The 23637-nt window shown below is 42.8% G+C and overlaps 1 protein-coding gene across 1 annotated transcript in view; it reads right to left on the reverse strand.

Annotated features, from left to right (window-relative positions):
* Positions 1-11637: 11637 nt before the first annotated feature.
* Hdac8 (histone deacetylase 8) overlaps positions 11638-23637 on the reverse strand; it is a 249831-nt gene continuing 237831 nt past the window's right edge. Inside the window, exon 11 of the mRNA XM_021153064.2 lies at positions 11638-12167. Coding sequence (XP_021008723.1) covers positions 12145-12167 — 23 coding nt within the window. The 3' untranslated portion in view covers positions 11638-12144. The remainder of the gene's footprint in view (positions 12168-23637) is intronic.

Here is a 23637-nt window from a genome sequence, read left to right on the forward strand (position 1 = left end):
TGTGTTCTTATTACCAGTTGGAACTTCTTCTGGGTATATGCCCAGGAGAGGTATTGCTGGATCCTCTGGTAGTATTATGTCCAATTTTCTGAGGAACCTCCAGACTGACTTCCAGAGTGGTTGTACAAGCTTGCAATCCCACCAGCAATGGAGGAGTGTTCCTCTTTCTCCACATCCTTGCCAGCAATCTTACATTTTTAGAATGTCAACTTTGTCATAATTAAAACTGAGTAAGGTGGCTGCTTTTTCCTTTTTGCTTTTTTATTAAACGCTTAGTTCATTTTATTCGTATTTTAAGTTAACATACAAAGTACTGGGCTTTAGTACAGCACCCTCATACATGTGTCAGTAGAGTTTTGTTTTGTTTCCCTCTACCCCTTCCCTTTCTTCCTTCAGCTAGTTTCCTCATCTGATTTCCTGTCACATGTATTCCATCACCCTCCCTCCTCATCCTTAAGAGCTCTTCCTCCCCTCTCATGAACTTTTCTAGTTTCAACACCTCCCCCCCACATCCCCCCCCCACATACACCTGTAGGTTCCACCTATAAGGGGCAACATGCAATCATTGTGTTTCTTAGTCTAATTTATTTTGTTTGATACAATGGTCTCTGGTTCTATCTATCTTTTATCCAAAATGTCATGATTTCATTTTTGGTTTTGGCCACATAAATTTGTGTATATATTTATTGTGTATACGTAGCATATGCTTATTTTTCATTCAGCTGTTCATAGACACCTAAGCAGGGTTAATTTCCTGGACGTTGTAAATAGTGCATCAATAAACACAGATGCCAGTTTGTGTGGTGTGTTGACTCCAAGTCCTGTGGAATTATGTCTGGAACGGTGTCTATTTTTTGTTTCCTGGGGAATCTCCACATTGCTCCATAGAAGCAGTGCTAGTTTACTTAGCCACCAACAGAAAAGAAGTGTTCCTCTCTCTATTCATCCTCAGGAGAATTTGTTGTCCTTTGTTGTCTTAGTGACAGATATTCTGATTGGGGTAAAATGGAATCTCAAAATGATTTTAATTGGCATTTCCTTAATGGCTAAGAGTACTGAACTCTTATCAAAATACTTATTGTTCATTTGTGTTTCTTCTTTTGAGTACTGTCTGTACAGTTCTTTTTATTGTTTTATTATATTCAACATAATATATATATATATATACCAATCATAAAAATGATGGACATGTTATTAAATTAACATAAATAGATAAAGTCTTTTTGTTTGTTTGTTTTGTTTTTAGTAGAGCTTTAAAATCTTGGCTCTTACTGTGGTACAAACACAAAATAAGAACAGTTTTTGGACATTAGAGTTCATTATCATAAGTCTGTACTTCAAAGTCCCTCACATCACCAAAGGATTTTACCTTCATAGTAGCTAAGCTAAGAGTTGACAGTTCTGCTGCGCCAAGGAATGAATTGTGGGCACGATTATTTGGGTACAGATTTCCTGCTATGGTCAAAGCTATTTGACTTGAGTGATTGTCATCATTCTCAGCCCACAGGGAACAGGTTACATTCATTTAAGAAATGGTGTGTGTATTAAGATGGTCTATCCATGAAGTCATTCATGAATTGTTTTAATGAATAATGGCTCTGCTTGGAGGGTGGCTCAGATGTTAGGTGAGGGTAAGATTCTGGTTCCTTGGCTGTGATGATTTTGAAAAGCATTCATCTCAGAATAAGAGTAACTTATAAGGTCCTCTTCTTCAAAATTGATACAATATTATCAATATCAAGCAAAAACATTCAGTCTCACTCTGCTGTTCTCTTACATGCCACCTCCCAAATTAATTGTCTATGTTTCTTTTGGTCGTATAAATACTTTTGAAGTGTGTAAGCTGTTCTGAATACCGTAGTATAGTGTAAAAACATCAAATAAACAATCCTATTAGTAGAGAGGCTGAGATAGGAGAAGCATGATTTCAAGACCATTATTTGGTACACAGCAAGATCCTGTCATGTACAAACAAGCAGAAAGTGTATATGGATTGTACAATATTAGACCTATTTCTCCTACTACCAAATTAGAGAGACCACGGGATGACAGCCGACAAATTTCTAATTCCTCATATTTTTGAATTTCAATTGATTAGGATATGTTGGTAATATTAATTGTTACATTAAGAGATATTAAGGAAAAGTGATTGTGCCTTCCTGTTTTTGTTGTTAGAGGTGGAATTGTGTTTGTGTTGGTTTGTTGAAAGATTACTTCCTTGCTTTTCCTAGGGTGTAGTTTCCCTCCTTGTGTTGGTGTTTTCCATCTGTTATCCTTTGTAGGGCTGGATTTGTGGAAAGATATTGTGTAAATTTTGTTTTGTCATGGAATATCTTGTTTTCTCTGTCTATGGTAATTGAGAGTTTTGCTGGGTATAGTAGCCTGGGCTGGCATTTGTATTCTCTTAGGGTCTGTATGACAGCTGCCCAGGATCTTCTGGCTTTCATAGTCTCTGGTGAGAAGTCTGGTGTAATTCTGATAGGTCTGCCTTTATATGTTACTTGACCTTTTTCCCTTACTGCTTTTAAAATTCTTTCTTTGTTTAGTGCATTTGTTGTTCTGATTATTATGTGTTGGGAGGAATTTCTTTTCTGGTCCAGTCTGTTTGGAATTCTGTAGGTTTCTTGTATGTTCATGGGCATCTCTTTCTTTAGGTTAAGGAAGTTTTCTTATATAATTTTGTTGAAGATATTACTGGCCCTTTAAGTTGAAAATCTTCATTCTCATCTATACCTATTATCCTTAGGTTTGGTCTTTTCATTGTGTCCTGGATTTCCTGGATGTTTTGGGCTAGGAGATTTTTGATTTTTGCATTTTCTTTGACTATTGTGTCAATGTTTTCTATGGTATCTTCTGCATTTGCAGTGGTGGCGCACACCTTTAATCCCAGCACTTGGGAGGCAGAGGCAGGCAGATTTCTGAGTTTGAGGCTAGCCTGGTCTACAGAGTGAGTTCCAGGACAGCCAGGGCTACATCTGTCTCAAAAAACAAAACAAAACAAAAAAAAAGAGGAGAGATTCTCTCTTCTATCTTGTACATTGTTACATTCTTCTTATATTCTGTTGGTGATGCATCTATGACTCCTGGTCTCTTTTCTAGGTTTTCTAACTCCAGAGTTGTCTCCCTTTGTGATTTCTTTATTGTTTCTAGTTCCATTTTTAGAGCCTGGATGGTTTTATTGAATTCCTTCACCTGTTTGATTGTGCTTTCCTGTAACTCTTTAAGGGATTTTTGTGTTTCCTCTTTAAGGGCTTTTAGCTGTTTACCTGTGTTCTCCTGTATTTCTTTAAGGGAGTTGTTTATGTCCTTCTTAATTTCCTCTATCATCATCATGAGAAGTGATTTTAGATCAGAATCTTGCTTTTGCGATGTGATGGTGTATCCAGGACTTGCTATGGTGGGAGAACTGGGTTCTGAGGATGCCAAGTAACTTTGGTTTCTGTTGCTTATGTTCTTAACGCTTGCCTCCCGCCATCTGGTTATCTCTATTGCTACTTCCCTTCCCTATATCTGACTGGAGCCTGGTTGTGTCAGAACTCCTCAGACTCAAGCTCTCTCTGTGATCCTGTGATCCTGAGATCCTGGGTGTGTCCGAGCTCCTGGGAGTCAAGCTGCCTCTGGAACCCAGAGATCCTGGTGTGACCAAGTTCCTGTGATCCTGTGATCCTGTGATCCTGTGATCCTGGGCATGTTAGAGTGCCTGGGGGCTGAGCTGCCTCTGGGTGTTGTGGGACTCGCTGTGGAGTTTGGCACTGGCCCAGACAGGCCGAAAGGAACCCGTGCCAATGGTCTGGCAGAGTTCCTGCGTGCCTGGGTTCCGCTGGTCCCAGTTACTCCCAGTGTTGGGACAGATGTTGTGTCCTCCTCACCTCTTATCCTATGATCCTGGGTGTGTTGGAGCGCCTGGGAGTAGAGCTTCCTCTGGGTGTTGTGTCTGTATAGTTCTTTAGTCCACTTATTGAGTGCATGAATGATATTTTTGGTATTTATTTTTTTGTGGTTTAAAAAATCTTAGATATTAATTCCATGTTTGATGTAATGTTAGCAACATTTTCTCCTGTAGGCCATTTCTTCAGTCTGGTAATTTATTTTCTTTGCTTTGTAGATGTTTTAAAATTTCATATAATTCCATTTGTCAGTTTTTGGAATTATTTCCTGCGCTATTGGTATAGTAAGGTAGCTCCTTGTGCATTCATATGGAAAAGTCACATATAGCGTGCAATTTAAGCAACAAAAAATCAGGTCACAAGGGACTAGGTGAGGTGTCAAATACTTTTAATCCTAGCACTCAGGAAGAAAAGTCAGTCTGTGAGTTTAAGGCCAGCCTGGTCTACATTGGCCAGCCAGGGCTACGCATGAGACCCTCTCTCATAAAACAAACTCTCACAGAACAGTATACTTTTTACTGTATATTCAATTTATTTAATAAATATTATTGGGCACTGAAGTATATGCTATGTAGTGTGCCAGGTCCTGGGGCTACCTCTATGTACAAAAACAGATGGAAAGCATTGTCTCAAAGGTGTTGTGGCTCATACTTGTAATCCCAGCACTTGAGAGATTTCTAGGAGGTTTAGGACAGCTGGATTGGAAAGCGAGAGGGACCCCAGCTCAAAACTCCAAAAAAGGGGGGCACCTGGAGAACTGGTTTAGTGGTTGACTATGTACTGCTCTTGGAGAGGCCCTGAATTTGATTCCTAGCACCCAATTGCATGATTCATACCTTAACTCCAGCCTCACAGGTATCTGAAACCTCTTGGCTCTTTGGGCACCTACACTCATATGCACACACCCTTGCACAGGCACACACACACACACACACATTTAAAAAACTACTCTCTGTTCTTACAGGGCTGGCATTCTGTATATATGACTTGTACATTTTGGAGCTGCTTCTCAGAAGGCTCCTTATTTCTGTTCACATGGCTGTCAGAGTAAGCTTTTCATGAGGCAAATCTGATCAAAGCATTTGTTTTGATTTTTTTTGGACAGAGTCTCACTTGGTAGTTTTGGGTTGGTTGCAAACTCATGGCAGTCCTCCTGCCACAAGTGTTGGGATTACAGGTATGAGCCACCACTCCCAGGAAGCCAAATTGCCCTTTTTTGCCTTTATTCATTATTATTTATCATTATTATTATGATTAAAAGTCATTACAGTTTTTTTGTTTGTTTGTTTGTTTGTTTGTTTTTCCAGACAGGGTTTCTCTGTATAGCCCTGGCTGTCCTGGAACTCACTCTGTAGACCAAGCTGGCCTCGAACTCAGAAATCCGCCTGCTTCTTGCCTCCCGAGTGCTGGGATTAAAGGTGTGTGCCAACCACTGCACACACCTTTAATCCCAGTACTCGGAAGGCAGAGGCAGGTGGATCTCTGTGAGTTTGATGCCAGCCTGGTCAACAGAGTGAGTTCCATGACAGCCAGGGCTTGAGATCTTGTCTCAAAAAGTCATCCCCCAAGTTTTATATGTGTGTATATGTGTGTTCATGTGTGTGCATGTTAGAAGTCAGATGGCCACCAACCTTGTGTGACAGTGATTGTGAGGCAATCACTTTTCACTTTACTTGAGACAGGGTCCCTTTTGTCGTTTGGCACTGTTTACACCAGGCTAGCTGGCCTGTAAGCTTCAGGAGCCTCCTGTCCCCGTCTCTCATCCTTCAGTAGGAAAACTGAGACTATGCATGTGTGCTAGTATGCTCGATTTGATTTGGGGGTCTAGGGATTCAAAGTCAGATCCTCATGCTTGTGTAGTGTATGCTCTCGCCTCTGAGCCATCTTCCCAGCCCTGGTCTTGATCTTTTCAGAACTGTTTTGCTCATTTCATTAGCCTATTTATTGTTTGCATTGTTTGATTTCTTGTTGTTTAATCCTGTGTGTTCCTTGTATAGTGTAGACATTAATCTTCTGTTGGATGTATAGCTAGCAAGGATTTCTCTTCCATCCTGCAGGTTCTCTCTTCACTCGATTATTTTTCCTTTGCTGTGCAGAAGCTTTTTCATTTCAGGAGGTCCTATTTCTCAGTTGTCCAGCTTATTTCCTGAGTAACTGGAGTCCCATTCAGAAATTTCCTTGCTTGTGACCACCATATCTTGAAGTGTTTTCTCTATTGGCTTTCAAATTTTGGGTCTTATTTTTTGGTCATTGACCCATTTTGAGTTGATTTGGAATGAGAGACGGGGATCTGGTTTCAACCTTCTACATTTAACTATCTAGTTTTTCCAGCACAGCTTTTGAAAAGGATTGTGATGGTTAATCTCAATTGTCAACTTGAGGAGATTTAGAGCCACTTGGGATATAGGTCTCTGAGCATGTAATGTGACCAGCTGTCCCAAACTCCTGCTACTGTGATTTTTCCCAAAATGATGAGCATAATCTTGAACTGTGAGCCAAAATCAACCCATCCTCCCTTCTGTCTCTTTTGTCAGCTACCTTATCTCAGCAACAGAAAAGTCACTAAGATAAGGCTGTTTTGCCTCCAATGTATATTTTTGCTAAGGATTGCATTGGCTCTCTGGAGAGACTTACTTTGCCTTAAAACTCTTTGAAAACCTATCAATAATCTGCTAAGTACAGTAACAAATGTGGTGGTATGTATTTCTTGTTGTGGTGGTGTGTTTGTGTGTGTGTGCACATGGAGGCTTGAGGCTGATGCTGGAATGTTTTTCCTCTACCACTTCTCTATTTTTGAGTCAGGGTTTTCTCCTGAGCCAGAAGCTTGCCATTTTGATAATGCTTGCTAGTTTGTGACTCTCTAGGAGCCTCCTGTCTCTGGCTTCCTCTGTTGGGGTTACAGTCATGTGTCACTGTGCCCAGCACCTCACCTTGCTATGGCCTCTCTCTGGTCTCACATCCCAGGGTTTGTTGTTGTTGTTTGTTGTTGTCATTGTTAAAAAAGTAGAGTGTATAGTACAATCCAACCAACTTCAGCCATGATCAGCATTGTTCATATTTTGTTCCATCCATCTTCCTCCATGTACATTTTCTCCTCCAAAGTTGAACTCCAGATGTATTATTTCACATGTGAACACTTTTCTTTGTATCTGTAGCCGATGAGAATTACTGTAGTTAGCAGTTTGTGACCTGTCCTTCCTTCCTTCCTTCCTTCCTTCCTTCCTTCCTTCCTTCCTTCCTTCCTTCCTTCCTTCCTTCCTTCCTTCCTTCCTTCCTCTCTCACATTCCCTCCCTTCTGTTTCTCTTCTTTCTTCCCCATTCTCATTTTTTTTGACTTTTTTCTTTTTTGAGATAGAGTCTCTACTTCACACTGGCCTCAAACTCACTCCATCCTCAAAGACGACTTTGAATTCCTGCTGGGACCACAGGACTATTGCACTATATGTGGTTTATGTGGTGCTGGGGACTGAACCCAGGGCCTCACACATGCTTGGCAAGCACACTGTCATCACAGTCTTGTGCTATTGTCTAGACTGGCTGGAATTCCCAAGCTCGAGTGACTCTCCTGCTTCAGTCTCTTCAGTAAGTGGGACTATAGGCAGGTACCTGGGTTTTTCATTGATATTTCATTTAGTGCGTGTGTCCCTCATGGCAGCTCTCTCCCTGGAAAGAGGACCAGGGAGTATACTTGATACACTGGCTTACTTGGACAAGGTCCCAGAGCAATTGAGTGCCACAGGCTCAGATTTAGGCAGCATGAGGTGAAAGTGGTTGTATTGCTTTCCAAGGCTCTACTGGGCAGTTGTGGGCCCAGCCCTGAGCCTGGGTTATAGGACCTGCCCCTGGTAAATGCAGGGGAATGGCTATAGGAACTTTCTGGAAAGAGGTTTGGCCTGATGGCTGCTTCCATTCCTTTTTCCTCCATTTTTCTCATCTTCCTCTTCTTCTGTCTCCCCTTTTCTGTTGGTTGACAATATTTCATTTGCTAATAAAGAAATCCTTCTGCCTGAGAGTCTTTTAAATATAGAATTGGAAATATACTGCTCTCTCTGTGACAGCTCACAATGAATGCAGTGGAGGTACAACCACTCTCCCCAAAGGTAAACTGGCTTGGGAATTTTCCGTTGGCTTTCTCCTTATTTTTAAATTTTATTTATTTACTTTTTCAGGGACTAGGTAATACATCCTCATGGTTAAAAAATCAGAAGGTACAAAAAGAAACAGTGTGAGTATCCCTCACTTCCCCAGCCATTTGCCACCTGGTTTAACTGCCTGGAGGCAACTGAAATGTCCCAGTTTCTTGTGTATTTTTTCAAAGATGTTTTATGCAAATACATGTATATCCAACACACACACACAATCTTCAGTGATGGGGACTGATTCCAGGGTTTCACATACATATATTCTTTTTAAGATGGCTATTTTTCTTAACTCTCAAGTTATAGACACAGCCTAAAGTTTTCCTATAGTCTCTCTGGTCCTGGTGCATACTCTTATATGCACAATATTTAGGCTTTTTTCTTGGAGACAGGTTGTCATGTAGCCCAGGCTGGCCTTGAACCCCTGCTTCTACCTCTCAAGTGCTACGATTATAGGTATGCGCCACCACCTAGTTTTTAGGGCTCTTTTCAGATGCCCCCATCTTTGATAAGTCAGTAGCCCCTCGCAAGAGCCCATGAAGTACAGAAAGCATTTCCCTCACTTTCCATGGGAGGAAACACACGAAGCAAGGCCAAGCATCTTGCTGGAAAAGCACATGACTAATTTGTCTGTTTATTGTAGGGTGTTTATCTAGGAGTAGTGTGTGGCTTGATTCAGCTTGGACTTTGTAAGTAAGAAGAAAATCATTTACTCCAAAGTCACACAGTTTAAAGACATTCTAACCCGGACCCCAGGATCTCTCAAACAATGAGCCACCAACCAGGCAGCATACACCAGCTGATATGAGGGCCCTAACACATATGCAGTAGAGACTGTCTGGTCTGGACTTGTCAGAAACGATACACCTAACTAACCCTGGAGATACTTGAGGCTCTCAGGGAGTGTGGAGGTCTGGTAGGGTAGGGGGTGGGGGTGGGATGGGGACATCCTCTTGGAGACCGGGGCTGGGGGTGGGGAGGTGTGGGATGTGGAACAGTCAGAGGGTGGACCGGGAGGAGGATAAAGTCTGGACTGTAAAAAAAAGATGAATAAATTAAAAAAAGAATATTCTAGTGGCACTAGTGTGGGGCTATGGAAAAAGTAAGGGAGTTTGCAGTTCTAGCTAGGATTGTTCTCTTCTACCCACTCCTGGGCGAGTTACTTCAGTTTATAGACTCAGTTTACTCATCTCTAAAGTGGGTATGATAATACCTATCCAGCAGAAAAGATAATGGCACCCTTTAAGTAGAAATGCCTTATAAAAAGGGGTGCATTCTGATGTTTGCCTCATGGTTGTCATCAGAGTCACTGGGCTTGAACTTAGTACGACAGTGGGTAGGTGGACAGTCACCTTTGACTGAAGGGAAGGCAAGCTCACATCAGTATCCGTTTCCCTTGCCCTGGAGCCCATTTCTCCTGGGGCTCTGCTCAGAGCCTCCTGGGCAGTAAGAACAGCCCTGAGGCTGAGCACAGGCCTGCACAGTGGGAGGCTCCAACTGACTCAGATTCTTATCGCAGAGGACAGATAAGAACCATTTCCAGTCTCCAGAATTTATTCTGACAATTTCACACACACAGACACAATGCATTTTGGTCACAGTCACCCCATTATACATTTACTCCCCATCTCCTCCAGCTGAACCCCTTCTCCCAACCACGTCTTTCTTTCTTTTTCTTTCTTTTCTTTTTTTTTTTTTTTTTTTTTTTTGCTTTTGGTGACTGAGTTTAATTAGTGTTCAACCAAGCAAACTCATTTTTAGCTTACTACTTTATTTGTGGGACTATGAGTAGAGCCTAGGGCCTCATGGATGTAGGTAGGCAGGCAGGCAGGCAGCCATTGCACACTGAGCCATATACCCCAACCCCAGCCTATTTTTCCATTGTGAAAATAAAATGCGATTCACTAGAGGAAATCTGGAGAGAGAGAGAAAAAAAAAAGAAGCTCCGAAAGCAAACCAAAGCATCTTATGATTTCCTGGTCCACTGAAGTCCATCTCACCATCTCAGTTTCTTTTTGGTGCGTTTCCTTGTGGCTGTTACTGCCTTTATAACTCAGGACAGAGCTGTTCTTAACTTGCTGTGTTGGGCTTGTAGATGCTGGCTCTGGGTATTTCAATTTTACTTGGTAAATTTTTAAGACGTTATCCTTGCCTTTACCTGTTGCCTTTTTTTTTTTTTTAGCCCACTGCTGCCTAGCTTTTCTTTCTCTTCTTCCCTCTCCCTTATCCTCTCTTGTCTCTCCTCTATTTTTGAAGTGCTAAGGGACAGACTCCAGGGCTGTGTGTAGGCTGAGCACTGAACTGCACTCCAGGCCAGCATAGCCTATAGGAATGCAATGAATGACAGTCTGGAGGCCCCTGCACTGGTGCCCTCTGAGGCTTGGCCCAAGGTCATCAACTCGGTAACTTTTATGGATCCTGTTGGGCTAGAACTAAGGCAGAGGTAGTTCTCAGGCAGTGCGCTCTTGACCAGGAGAACAGGTCCCATGGCAAAAGGCAACCTTTTGTGGGTATCCCCTGCACCTTATACTACTCTCTCCACATAGGGGGGATATCCTTGACCAGGGCAATTCCCACCTAAAGGGCCACAGGGCACTAGCTAGCCGTTGTTCCTACCAGGTGGCTGCCTCTCAGGACCGAGGCCTTCATAGGGACCCTGGGGGTAGCTGGAAAGGATTGGATTGGGAAACTCAAGTGGGATAAGCAAACCTTTGAGAGGGCAAACCTTGGCACCTGCCCATTCAGCCAGCCATTCCCCACTTTCCAATTCTTTGAAATCCCCCTTCTTTTCAGCACAAGCCAAAGTGCCTTAAGCCTAGAGTGTATAATTAGAATAGTGGACATTTGAAGCGACTGGTACTTCTAGTCCACCAGACACTCTCACTGTTTAATAAAAGCATGGCTATTCCCAGCTCAGGACAGACTCAAGGCTTTCTCACTCCCTTCTGTGGAATGCTCTTGCTTGCCTGGGGGGAACTTCAGGTTAGCCATCCCTTCAGATGCTGCTGAGGGCCTGTTAGGCAAAGCTTGCAATTCAGAGATCCCCAGCTTTGTGCATATATTTGCTTTTTTCCCCCTTGCCCCAGGCCAGGACTGGGCTGCGCTTGTGTCTCGTAGACTTGTTACAGTGGTTGAAAGAACTTAATAAACATTTGGTCAATCATGTTATAAAATCCCACCAAATGGCCGTCTTCCCCCTAGTTTGCCATCTTTCCCCATCACACCAGCCAACCGTCATGTGAATCAACTGTCTACACTTGAGCTGCAAGTGTCCTGTTTACCCATGGAAATGCCCTTTGAGGGAAATGCCTTCCAACCCATGAGTCCTTGACAGAGCAAACGGCTCCTTAGAATATAGCAGGCCCCTTTTCATGGATGCAGAGCCTATAACTCCGCACTTTCTTTTTCATGGACAGACTCCAGCGCAGGACAGAGCTTGTCATCTGGTCTGGGGATACACTAGTTCCCCAGGAGGGTACAAAATTTAAGGTGAGAGTCCCAGGCTGGCCAGGGCAGAGTATGGGAACGAGAGGGCCATTTTTGACCTTTGGTGGCAGGAACCGTTCAGAACTGTGTGAGCTGTCGGTAGCAGTAACAGCGGTGGGACGAGCTACATTTTCAAAACTTTTATTAAGAACAAATGGAGTGCATCATACTAAAACAAAAGTGGTAGACTCCTCCTTACCTCCCCGTCTGCTGATACCCCTCCCCCACAGGTCTCTATCTAAATGTCCCTGAGGGCCGAACCTGCCCATCTGCTGACCCCTCTACCCAACCCCACTCTTCTGCAGCTCCTGACTTGTCCCCTTTATGAAGATAAAATTCTTCCCCCCAACTTGCTTAAAAATAATTTTGAACCATTAAAAACTGCATTTGTGTTTTAAAATAAACACTTTAAACACTGGCTATCTTCCTCTTCCCCCTAGGCCTGGCTCCGGGGTGCCTGGCTCCTCACCCCAGGAGGCCAGCTGCCACTTGGTGCCCCTTGGAAATTTTCAGGAAGTAATTTCTTCCAAATTTCCCCTGCAGTCACAAATTCCACAAACCGCTTGCATCAACACACTGTCTTCATTATAGGCACTGCTGCCAGCTCTGGAAACCTGATCTCTTTTTGTCAACTAGACCACATGCTTCAGATTCCCTGCAAACAGGAGAGAAAACACAATTCAGATTCAGGTAACATGTATGAATTACATATCTCAATAGGGCTGTGAAGAAGGAAATAAGCATTTACATTTTGAGGCTGAGAATGAGAATGTGGTGACCCTTTTCATGGGGATAAGCCCTAAATGATGAGGGAAAAAGGGCCTAGATATTCCTGTTATCCTAGAACGTATTATGCAAGTTAGCAAGTTTTTTCACCACCAGGGCAGTAGACTGCTGATACTGGGTGGGTCCAGGCCAAGCCAGAAGAACCATACAGCTAATCCCAATGCCACCACTAGTCAAGAGTTATAAAGAAAACAAATGGTTTTTAGACACACACACACACACACTCATTATACATATACTGATGTGCACATCCAGGTAACACTTTTCAGAGTTCACAGTTAGCTGCATCAAATCTTCCTTTAACCCCAGCCTTTCTGTCGCCCTTAGCAGGGTACAGCCCTTCTGGCACTTTCTCTCATGGGAACCTGTGTAGTATGGAGTAAAGGACCCCAGAGTTCTGTTGGGAAAGCACTGCACAGGATGAGGCTTTAAAAGGAATCAGTTCCCTCACTTGGTCCCTGGTCAGTTTTCTCTCTGCTCCATTTCCTTGGGTTGAAACATGAGTCTAAGCCTGACTGTCCTCTAGAGCAGGAAGAATACTGTTCTACTTTAAATTCCACCATCTCACAGGGAGCCTCCCTCCCACTAGCAGGTATACAGTAGACGGAGCTTGATGGATGAGTGGAAAAGGCAGGAAAGGAGGAGGTGATCAGAATGGAGCAGTTACTATTCTATTTTAAATTAAAAAAAAATCTTATTTAGATTTTGGTGCTGGGAATCAAATCCTGATCCTTGTGAATGCTAGGAAAGTATTCTACAATTAAGTCCTGCTTCTGTAACTTTAAAAGTAATCTATAGTAAAACCAACGTTCTTTTATGCACAGACCTGAGACAGACAAACAGACACACACACACAGACACACACACAGACACACACACACACGACACAGTAATCTATAGTAAAACCAACTTTCTTTTATGCACAGACCTCAGACAGACAGACAGACACAGACACACAGAGACACACACAGACATACACACACACACACACACACACACACACACACACACACACACACACGACACAGAAGCTTCCCAATTCCCCAAACCTTTGGGGGCTGTATCCTCTGGCTTGCCTGGCAGCTCCTGAGCTGTTGTTTGTCACTACAGTGGTGTCTTATCACACAGAGCGGAGCCAAAGGAAGTTGCAAATGACAGCAACAACAAAACCCAGGTTAGTGTGGGCCCTTGTGGCCTTCAGCAGGTTTTTCCAATTAGCATTTTGTATGACTGGTGTTCATATCAAAACTTGGAACTCATTGGCATCATTCACAGATATTATTTGTATTTCAGTCTGACATGTACTTGTGTGTTAATAAGTATCCAGCTCTGTACAATTTTGTCACAAGTGTATATTCATGCAATCTTATTCCAATTGTGAAAATCTAATCACTCCCACCCCTCCCCCTTCACCTACTCTAGGATCTGACAACCATTAATGTTTTTCATCTCTAAAACAGTTTCACATCCAAAAATGTTATATACACGGACTATTCCAGTACGTAAACGTTTGCGACTGGCATTTTCATTCAGTGTACTGCTTTTAAGATCTATCTAAAAAAAAGGTGGAGAGAGATGGTGATAAGGGTGAATATGATCAGTGTATATGATACACATGTATGAAAATGCCAGTGGAACACATTATTTTGCACAATTAATATACATTAATAAATGTAAAACAACCCACCCAAGTTGCTGTATGCAAGAAATACCCATGCATGTGGCATGGTCTATCTAACCAATACCCACTAAAGAACAACTGAGCTTTTGGTTATTATGAATAAAGCTTCTACGAACATACACATGCGAGGTTTTCTGTGAACACGGTATACATTTAGTTTTTATAAGAAACTGCTGAAGTGTTTTCGAGAGTCTCTGTGGCATTTCTGCTATTACCAGGGATGCGGTAGGAAGCTGGTTTCTCCACATCCTTGCCAGTGTTTCGCTTGCCTAGTCTGGTGGATACATAGTGATACCTTGCTGTGATCTTACTTTGACCTAATAGCTAATGATGTTAAACATCTTTTATGTGCTAAATTTGCTATCTGTATATTCTTTTTTTAATGTCTTATGCCCATTTTTTTTTATTTGTATTTTTTTCTACTGTTGAGTTTGGAGAGCTCTTTGTATGTTTTAGATACAAATCTGTTGTTGGCTATATGACTTGCAAATATTTTATCTCAGTACATTTGTTATCTCTTCATTCTACTAACACATCTTTTGCAAAGCAAAAGTTAATTTTGATGAGGCCAAATTTAGCAGGTTTTTTTTTTCATCTATTTTAGATCGTGGTTTTGGTGTTTGAAACAAACTCAAAATGCTTCTTGGCCCCTGCCTGATTCTTCATGCCTTGGTTCATGCCTCTTTTTTTTTATGGGTTCCCAAATTTTACTTCAAGATGTCTCCATGTTCAGTCATCTTTCTCTTGGCACTGCTTAACCTTTACCACATCTCTTACTTGGGTCACTGCCTTAGCCTCTTCATTGATGCTTTTGCTTGTAGGGCTGCTTCTTGGTCACTGCCAACTTTGGTCACACTCTTTCCCGAGCCAAGAAATTTCAGTATCCCCTACCATCTGGAAGTAAAGCTTTCTCCTGGACAGGCTCTGTCCATGGGGTCCCTGCCGGGGGCAGCCCACAGGCTGATGTCCTGAAGCAAGGATCATTTGTAAGCACGGCCACTGCTTGGGGAAGAAATGAATATGTGAAAGAATAAGACTCTGTGGCACTATGATTTAGCAACATATGACCACAAAGAGGAAAGGTGCCTGCTGGATTCTGTTATGCCTGACTTACATTTGGAGGCAATTAAGTAAAACAACAAGAATAACTTCTACCAATAGTTGATGATGAGCAAGGTTGGATCTAGGTAACTATAAACATGTAAGCTTAAATCATGCCCATTGTTTCTTTCCTGATGTCTAGCTTTTCTAGCTGTGGGTGGTAGCCTGAGAAAATTCTAAAGGCTAACACAGTCTGAGGCTTGGGAGACAGTGCAAGAGAAAGGAGCAAACAGAACTTAGAGGCATCTTGTGGTTAGCCTTCAGGTCAGAGGGGGCCAACATAAATGCCAAGAGAGCCCAAGAATTCATGTGAGCAAAATCCAACTAGGGCAAGGCATGGCGCTCCTGTTTATCATTTGACCACCTTGAACCATGACCAGTGTAATAAATGTGTAATAAATAGCTTCCCACTGGCTATGCTGGTGCACACCTTTCACCCCAACACTTGGGGCCAGCCTGGTCTACATAGTGAGTTCCAGGACAACTAGACCTTTTCTCAAGGTTTCCTTTTTATTCAACTACTATAAAAGTAAAGATGCCTAAAACAGTGTGAATGGAAAGCCATGTTTGACTAGAGTAAGTGTATAGAGTTTGTGGCAAACAAGATGCACATTTGCCAAATGGATCTAGCCATTCACCACTAGGCAGGCATATAGGCCCTGATGTGTCTGCATTTTTCATTTCCCAAATGAAGTAAAAAATATACATTTGAATGCAAAGTTTCCAGTGTTAAATGTGGGAGACTGAAAAGTTTAAAGAATATGAATAGGCAAATCACTTTTGGAAGCAAAAGTATACCTTTTGGCCTCTTAATAATTTCTAGTTTACACACAGGACACTCCATTTTCTTCTCAACATTCCAGTTTGGGTAATTAATTGTGCCAAGACTTCATTTCTGATATATAAGACCTTCTGAACCACGACTCAGGAAGCCTGGGTTCTTTGTGGCATACAATGTTGAACACTTATCCATACAATTTCTTGCTATCTGTGTATCTTTCATGAGCTCTTTTTTCATCTTTTGGCATTCCCAAGTTGGGTTCTTTATTTTCTTATTGATGAGCTAATTCTTCATAGAGTGTAGATATTCCTCCAGTCTGAGACTTAAAAGTTCTATGATTATTTAATCTTCTTAATATATATAGACTTGCGTTGTTGAAAAGAGCTTTCTCAGAAGGGGAACTGTTCTGCATCCATGCCACTCAATGAGGTGTGAGCACTTAGGATATAAAACAGACCCCTGGTCCTTTTGTCTTTCTGTCATGGTGCTGAATGGGGCGCTTACTTCTTCCTCTATTTACAATCTTCCTCTTTAATCCACTCTCAAGTCCTATGGATTCTAATTCCAGAACAGGACAAATCCATGCACCTCCTCCCCACTCACTACTGTCACTGTCACATCTCTGAATCACGACGACTCTGTATGCGAGACTCTCATAACTTGGAAGCTGGCTCCTTGAATCTTTCCTGGTCCCTTATAATCAACTATGTATCGGGCAGGGCATGTTGTTAGTGCTCAGGGCAGACCTCATCCTTCCTATCATCAGAGGATCTACTCATACCTAGAATCAAATCTCTGAATTCTTGCCTCTGGCCTGTTCTCTTACTTCTAGCCACATGGACTTCTTTGTGCGGTTTGAACATGAGTCTCTTCCCCCTTGTGAGGTGTCCCCTTCCTACAGACTTGCCATTCATTCTTCCCTGGATGACTCTGTCCTTGGATAGTCTAATTTTTGACTCATTTCATCACTTCTGTCACCTTGAGTCTACAGGCTTCAAACTAAGAGGCCTTAGGAACACCCAAGTTCAATTGCCACCCAGTCACTTTTCTGCCCTGTGGTCCTTTTGTCCTTTCATTGAAGCATTCGTCACAGTAGAAGCATTGGGGCTTCTTTACTTCCTGCTAGCCTGTCTTCCTCACGGGCTCTGTGAAGGGGAAAGTTATGTCCATCATTCTTTTTTTGTTTTGTTTTGTTTTGCTTTGTTTTTTGAGACAAGGTTTCTCTGTGTAGCCTTGGCTGTCCTGGAACTCACTCTGTAGACCAGGCTGGCCTCGAACTCAGAAATCCGCCTGCCTCTGCCTCCCAAGTGCTGGGATTAAAGGCGTGTGCCACCACGCCCGGCTCTATGTCTATCATTCTTACTGCTCTGTCATCAGCATCCTTTACAGAGCCTGGCACACAACAGGGGCTCAAGACCCAGTCACTAAAGGGACCATTACTTGCAGAGCTACAGGGCAGCTGACTGAGAGTACTTACTTGCTCAGCCCAGGAGCAGAAACTTGGCCATTCCTCGAGGCAAGCTAATACATGCCAATAAACAGAGAATCAGGACTTTGGCCTGGGCAGCAAATGAGATTTTAGTCCTCACCATTTTAAATTAGTACATATTAACTGTACAAAAGAATGGGTTTCATTGTGACACTTTTTTGGGGGCGGGGGGGGAAACAGGGTCTTTTACTTTGTAGCCATGGAACTCACTATGTAGATCAGGCTGGCCCTGATGTCCCAGAGACCCACCTGTTTCTGCCTCCCAGTGCTGGCAGGAAAGGTATGCCCCATTCCTCCCAGCTTCATTGGGAGACGTTCACATGGAAATGTAATATACTGTGACTATATTCACACTCATTACCCTTTTCTGCCTGCAACGAATGCGTTCTGAAGACAGTATCCTAGCAGGTTGGAGGAATGCCAAAGTGACCCTGGAAGCCCTGGACATTGAATGGCTCCTCAGAAAAACAGGAAAGTGAATTTAGGATTGTTTCTCCAACTACTGCCACATGAGCTGTCCTTTCAGGAATGTTGCTCTATCTACCTAACACCTCTTTTACTTTGAGGCAGGGTCAAACTTGTGTCCCTACAGCTTCAGCCCTCCCCCATGCTGGGATGCCCTGCAGGCAGCACCACCTCCAGCTCTCCTTACTCTCTCTACCAATAGCCATCTAGTATTTTTCAGTAGCTCCATTCACTTTTAAAACTCTAATAGCTACTGTGGTGTTATCTATTCTAACGGGGCAACAAAAGTAAAACCATAGAAACAGACTTTCGGTTTGTATTACATCTTGGACATACATTAAAAGACAATTACAAAAAAAAAATGGCTTGGTACTCATCTCTCCTATAGAGGGGTACAAGGCCCCTGTAAGAAATCATCACACAGATGGTTCTTTTCTGCAGCCATTGGGAATCTCCTACCCTTACCCACAGGGCTTCCTCAGGCTGCTATGGTCTGCTGCTCTGTGCTCAGTTTCAGGGTCTCAGAGAGAAGAACAAGGCTCATTTCTTGCCTTTTAGAAGCTCTTGGTGCAGTAAGGAAGACATGTGTAACACAACACACATGGATAGGACATCCACACAGCTGCGCTACCCAATACTTGTAGGTATAGTGCTAAGGGCAGAAACGACACAAAAGGCCTCATAGAATGTGACATCTTGAAGGGGAAAATGTTGCAGGCATCAGGGCTATAGTATTAAGTATAAAGACAGCCACAAGGTTTTTGTGGCCAGAAGTCAGGATGAAGGGCAGGGAGGACTGAGGTAGCTGGGATTTGGGGGACAAGAGGGGAGCTTGTATGGTCTAGAATGAGTGCTCTAGTAGCTGACAGCTGTGAGGGTACCCCTTTTAACTGGGGGCAGTGGCAGTCCAACAGTTCTTTTTTTTTAAATTAAAAGAAACTTATTTAATACTGCTGAGTCATCTCTCTGGAGCCCATGATGCCCTGGTCTACACTGAGTTTTGAGACTGGCCTTGAGTTTTTGTAATCTTCTTGTCTCAGCCTCATGAGTGCTGGGATGAGAGCCACTACACCTGGCTCGGTCCAAAGGAATTCTATCCAGCCTCGGGCATGTTGCTGACATAGATGGCTGATTTAATTTTTAGCTGGTGATTGCCAACTGTATTGCTTGCTTCAGAATGTCAATCTTTTCTGTCTTCAAAAAGCCTTTCAATGACAATTCTGAAGAGCCACCAATTACCATTTATCTTCCTCTCACCTGAATTAGAGCCTGGGGTTGTGGATTAATCCCCCCAGGCTTCTGGCACTTCCAGGCTATCAGCACTTAAAACACATTACCCTGTGACTTAGGGTGCTCTGCTCAGCTTGCAAGGCACCACTGCAGGCTCAAATGGAATCGAAGCAATTTCTAAAATAGCCTATGATTCATTTTTTCTCCCCTCCTGTGCCTAAATCTGCTGGCTCCTTGTGGAGGGATGGGCATAAGTAAGTGTAGAGGTGACATCACAGAGTGGGCTGCATGCCTGCCAGGCACCCAGTAGAGCAGGCCGCAGCAGTTGTCCACCTTTTGGACTGGGTGACCACCTCCAGGCATTTGGGAGTCGCAGCTCTCAGGTTCTTTTTGTCAATGTTCCTGCTCCACATTGCTTTTTCAGACAAAAATTCTGTGCTCGGAAACCAAGGATGATGGGAATAACAGAGGCAGAGAGGATAATTCAGCTTTACATCTGTATAATGCTTCAGAGTTTCAAAATGATTTGCTCCACCCAAACACCAGTGGGAAATGGAAGTGGAGCACTTCAGCTTGAACTGGAGACAAACTCTCGTTGTTTTGTACAAAATAGTAATATCTACTACTCATTTCAAGGCATAGCTCAGTTAGGCCTTGCGTGTCACTAGAAGGTCTGAGACTACCTTCACCATCTTGGTGCTTCCTAGAAGATAGATTCAAGGGGACAAAATGGTCTGGCAGGCACAGTTCTTATCTGGGCCATCCCATGGAGCCAGCAAGTGTGCCAGTTTCAGTATTGCCAGCTCCTTTTGTACACCCTGTTTTACAAGCACAGCAGTCCCAAAACCTTCACTACAGCCAAAGGCATGGTCACAACTATGGAGCCCTGAAGATAGGGTGTGTCATGAACATCTGGAAGTCCCACCTACTGCCAGAGTAGCTCAAAGGCCTCTAAAGGAAAATCCTCAATTCAGGTCCCATCAGTCAATGCTGTGGATCTTGGAGGGAAGGGCCACTGAGCTATGAACAGCTGAGGAGTGGGGTGGAGGGATTCTTTTCTTGGAGGAGCCATAAAAATAGTTTCCAAGCAGTCTCATGTTTACTCTGTGATCCTCCAGCACCTGGTCTCAGCATGGCTTGCTGTCCCTGATGCTCTACTGTCAGGCTCAACATGACAAGTCTACCTCCAATCTAGCTTTCCTGCCTTGGTCTTGCCTAGCATCATAGCCACCAAACTGGATGCCAAAGGGGTGGCATAGTTTTGCTTGGTCCTCTCATTTTAAGATTATATTTCAGTGTCACTATTTTTTTTTGGGGGGGGGAGGGAGGAATGGGGCAAGCCACATACTATCAGCAGTACTGCAAGAGTGGCAGGTGTTAGTCACCACTGAATGAAGTTACTCGATCCAAGCAAGATCACAGATGTGGTCAGTGTCATGAAAATGTCACCTTTGTAAACCAGGATGCTTATGCTTAGGCAGTTCTTTCTGATGGAGATCTTAGTGGAGTATAAAAGTTACCACTTTGATGGCTGAATCAGTGAACTGTTTGTGGCAAGTGACCAGCAGATTAGGCAGCTGCTGGTCACCACCTCCAAATGAAGCTTTCCAGAACTTGTTCTGCTTGCAGTGTGCGTGTGTGCGTGCATGAGTTCGTGTGTGTGTGTGTGTGTGTGTGTGTGTGTGTGGGTGTGGTGAATGCTCATGTGCGGGCATGCGTACACGTGTGAGAGAGTGGATTAAGGATCGCCGCCTTCGTCTCTTTTAGAGGTGTGAATAAAAATCTTGGCTTGGGACGGCTTCCTCTCTGGTTGACTGATTTTTCAATTGATTTGTATTTATTAGCTAATGAAATTAAAGTTGTAAAAATGATAACAGAAACACAATAAATCTCTCTCACAACTGGCTGTCTCTGTGTCACTACGGTGCATTCCTCACTTTGATTACTTCAAAGTCTATTATTTTCTTCTCAATTATTCTGTTTTTCTGGCACTGGAGAAAATCAATTTGTTTTATTTTCTCTTATTCATGCACTCAATTATGCTCTTCGGGCACATTTAATCACTTTGATGTTTTCATTTTATGGCTCGTCTCTAGGCACTTCAGCTGCTTTGCTGCCAACAGGCAAGCAGGACTAATTTGCATGTCACAATAGACTTGAAATTCTAACTCAATTTAGAAATCTTTATGAAATCCCCCCTCCAAAATAATGCTTGGAGCTGCAAAGAGGCAGAAGGATGTGGGCAAACGAGGAGCTGTGAAGATGCTTTCCTTTTTCAAAAGGTTGTGACATTTTGGTCACTGTGGTGTGGGAATGTCACCATCCAGGTAAAGTGGAGATGTGTGAGTGTGTGCGCGCGCGCGCGCGTGTGTGTGTGTGTGTGTGTGTGTGTGTGTGTGTGTGTGTGTGTGTAGTGGCTTACTTTGTAATCAAAGACCCGCAGTACTGCTTCTGACTCTACACATCTCCCAGCCTCAGATGGTTAAAGAGCCTCTGGGTAGTCCAACAGTTAGACATCCCAGAACCCTGAAAGGCTTACCTTATTTCCCCTAATAATTGCCTACCTTCCTCTTGCCCCTCAGTCATTTTCGCACTCAGAGCTGAAGGAAGATGAGTGAGGTACCACTGCTTTACGCATAGTTAGGAAAACAAACACAGGATATTTTAACATATTGAGGCTGTTGGTTGCTCTTGAAAAATTTTTTTTTCATTTGTTTTGTGCAATAATCAGCTTCGCCAGGCAGAAGAGAAGAGATGTGTCCTTCCTCTTCTGAGTACAATTCTCACCTTCCCAGGTGGACCCCAATCCCTGCTCCCCACTTCCCCCTTATGCGGCCTGTACAAAGCGATTAACCCCTGAATGTTTCCCTCACCCATTAAATGAAACTGATAAATACTCAGGTGTGCATCCTAAAAACTTCAATACTTCTAAGAGTTTTACCATATTTATACCCAGAAACCTTTCTTATGTAAACTTATTTTTAAACACTTTCACCAAAAGCAACAGTATCTGTGAAATTCAAAAGTTTGAAGCTTGTGAGATGGCCCAGCAAGGCAACCTGATTTTGATCTCCAGGATTCATGATGGGAAGAGAGAACTGATTCCCCAAAGTTGTCCTTGGAACTCCACGCATGCACTGTGGGGTGTGTGTGTGTGGGCACACACAAATAAAACATATATTATTTATATTTATATATAATTTAAATATATTACATATTTATATTATAAAAACATAATGAAGTTTTTAATGTAAAAGTTTCATGTGACAGCTCGACTTGTAGTATGCATTAAAACACACACAGTAACCACATTAAACCCATTCCTTCCATGGCTCTTTAACCGTGTTTTGCCTCTCATCCAGAATAGTCTTCACCTGGTTCTTGTAAAACTTCACGCATGTTATTAAATCTCTCAGATTCTCAAACACTATTTCCTCAGAAAGACTTTTACTGACTACTTGTCTAAAATGGTGCTCTTTTGAATGAATCAGTAATCAGCATTAAGTATGTGTTTATTTGTTCATAGCATAGCTGTTTCAGTAGACTACAAGTTCTATGATGGGCAAAGTCTTTATTTTTCCTAGCTCTATCTCTCTAGTGCCTAGGGCAGCTTTTGGCACAGATTAACACTTAATATATGTTTACTGATGAATGAAAAGTTGAAATAGGAAATTAGTGTAGCAATATTCTGCTCCCCTTTCACTTCTGTTGAATATCAATTAGACCCACCCACTGCTCCATCAGTAGAGGTCCTATGGGGAGCAATAGAAAAAAGATCCACTATCAAATCAAACGTGGTGGTGCAGGTCTGTCTGTAACCCCAAGCACTGAGGAGGCAGAGGCTGAGGCAGAGGAGGCAGAGGTGCGCAGAGGGGCGCAGAGGGGCGCAGAGGGGTGCAGAGAGGCGCAGAGGCGCAGGAGGGGCGGAGGGGCAGAGGGGCAGAGGCAGAGGCAAAGGTTGTGAGTTTGAGGCCGGCCTGGGCTAGCTCTGTTTTAAAAAGTGTGCCACTTCCATCCCTGCTAAGGTGCAGTATCAATGGAGGTCTAATAGGAGCATGAGTTTGTACTCCTGCTAAGCAGCAATGAGGTGCTTCCCTTTTGTTCTCAAATAATCAATGGAACCCAAATGTTTTATTTTTTAGGGAACTAGACCTAAACATATTTCAGCTTCACGAGTGCTGGAAGGCCCTCTGCTGTGTGAACTTTCAGTCCTAGCTCCTGAACTAATTTTTTAGTTCTAGCTATTTTTTTTATATAAATTCCTTGAGATTTTTGACATAAACTATCAATCATAACAAAATAGAGGCAATGTTTTTTTTCTTTCTGATATCTCTTTATATATATTTTTAAATTTCATTTTCTTGCCTTATTGTACTGGCTAGGAATCCCAGTATTATCTTGACTAAGAGCGGCAAGATTAGATATCCTTATCTTGCTCTAGAACTTAGAAGGGAAAGCATCCGATTTCGTCATTTACTATCACAGACCAGTACATTTTTTTTTATTATTATTATTTTTATTACATATTTTCCTCAATTACATTTCCAATACTATCCCAAAAGTCCCCCATAGCGCCCCCCACTTCCCTACCC

The sequence above is a fragment of the Mus caroli genome, chromosome X, assembly GCF_900094665.2.
Source record: "Mus caroli chromosome X, CAROLI_EIJ_v1.1, whole genome shotgun sequence".
NCBI classification, from domain to species: domain Eukaryota; kingdom Metazoa; phylum Chordata; class Mammalia; order Rodentia; family Muridae; genus Mus; species Mus caroli.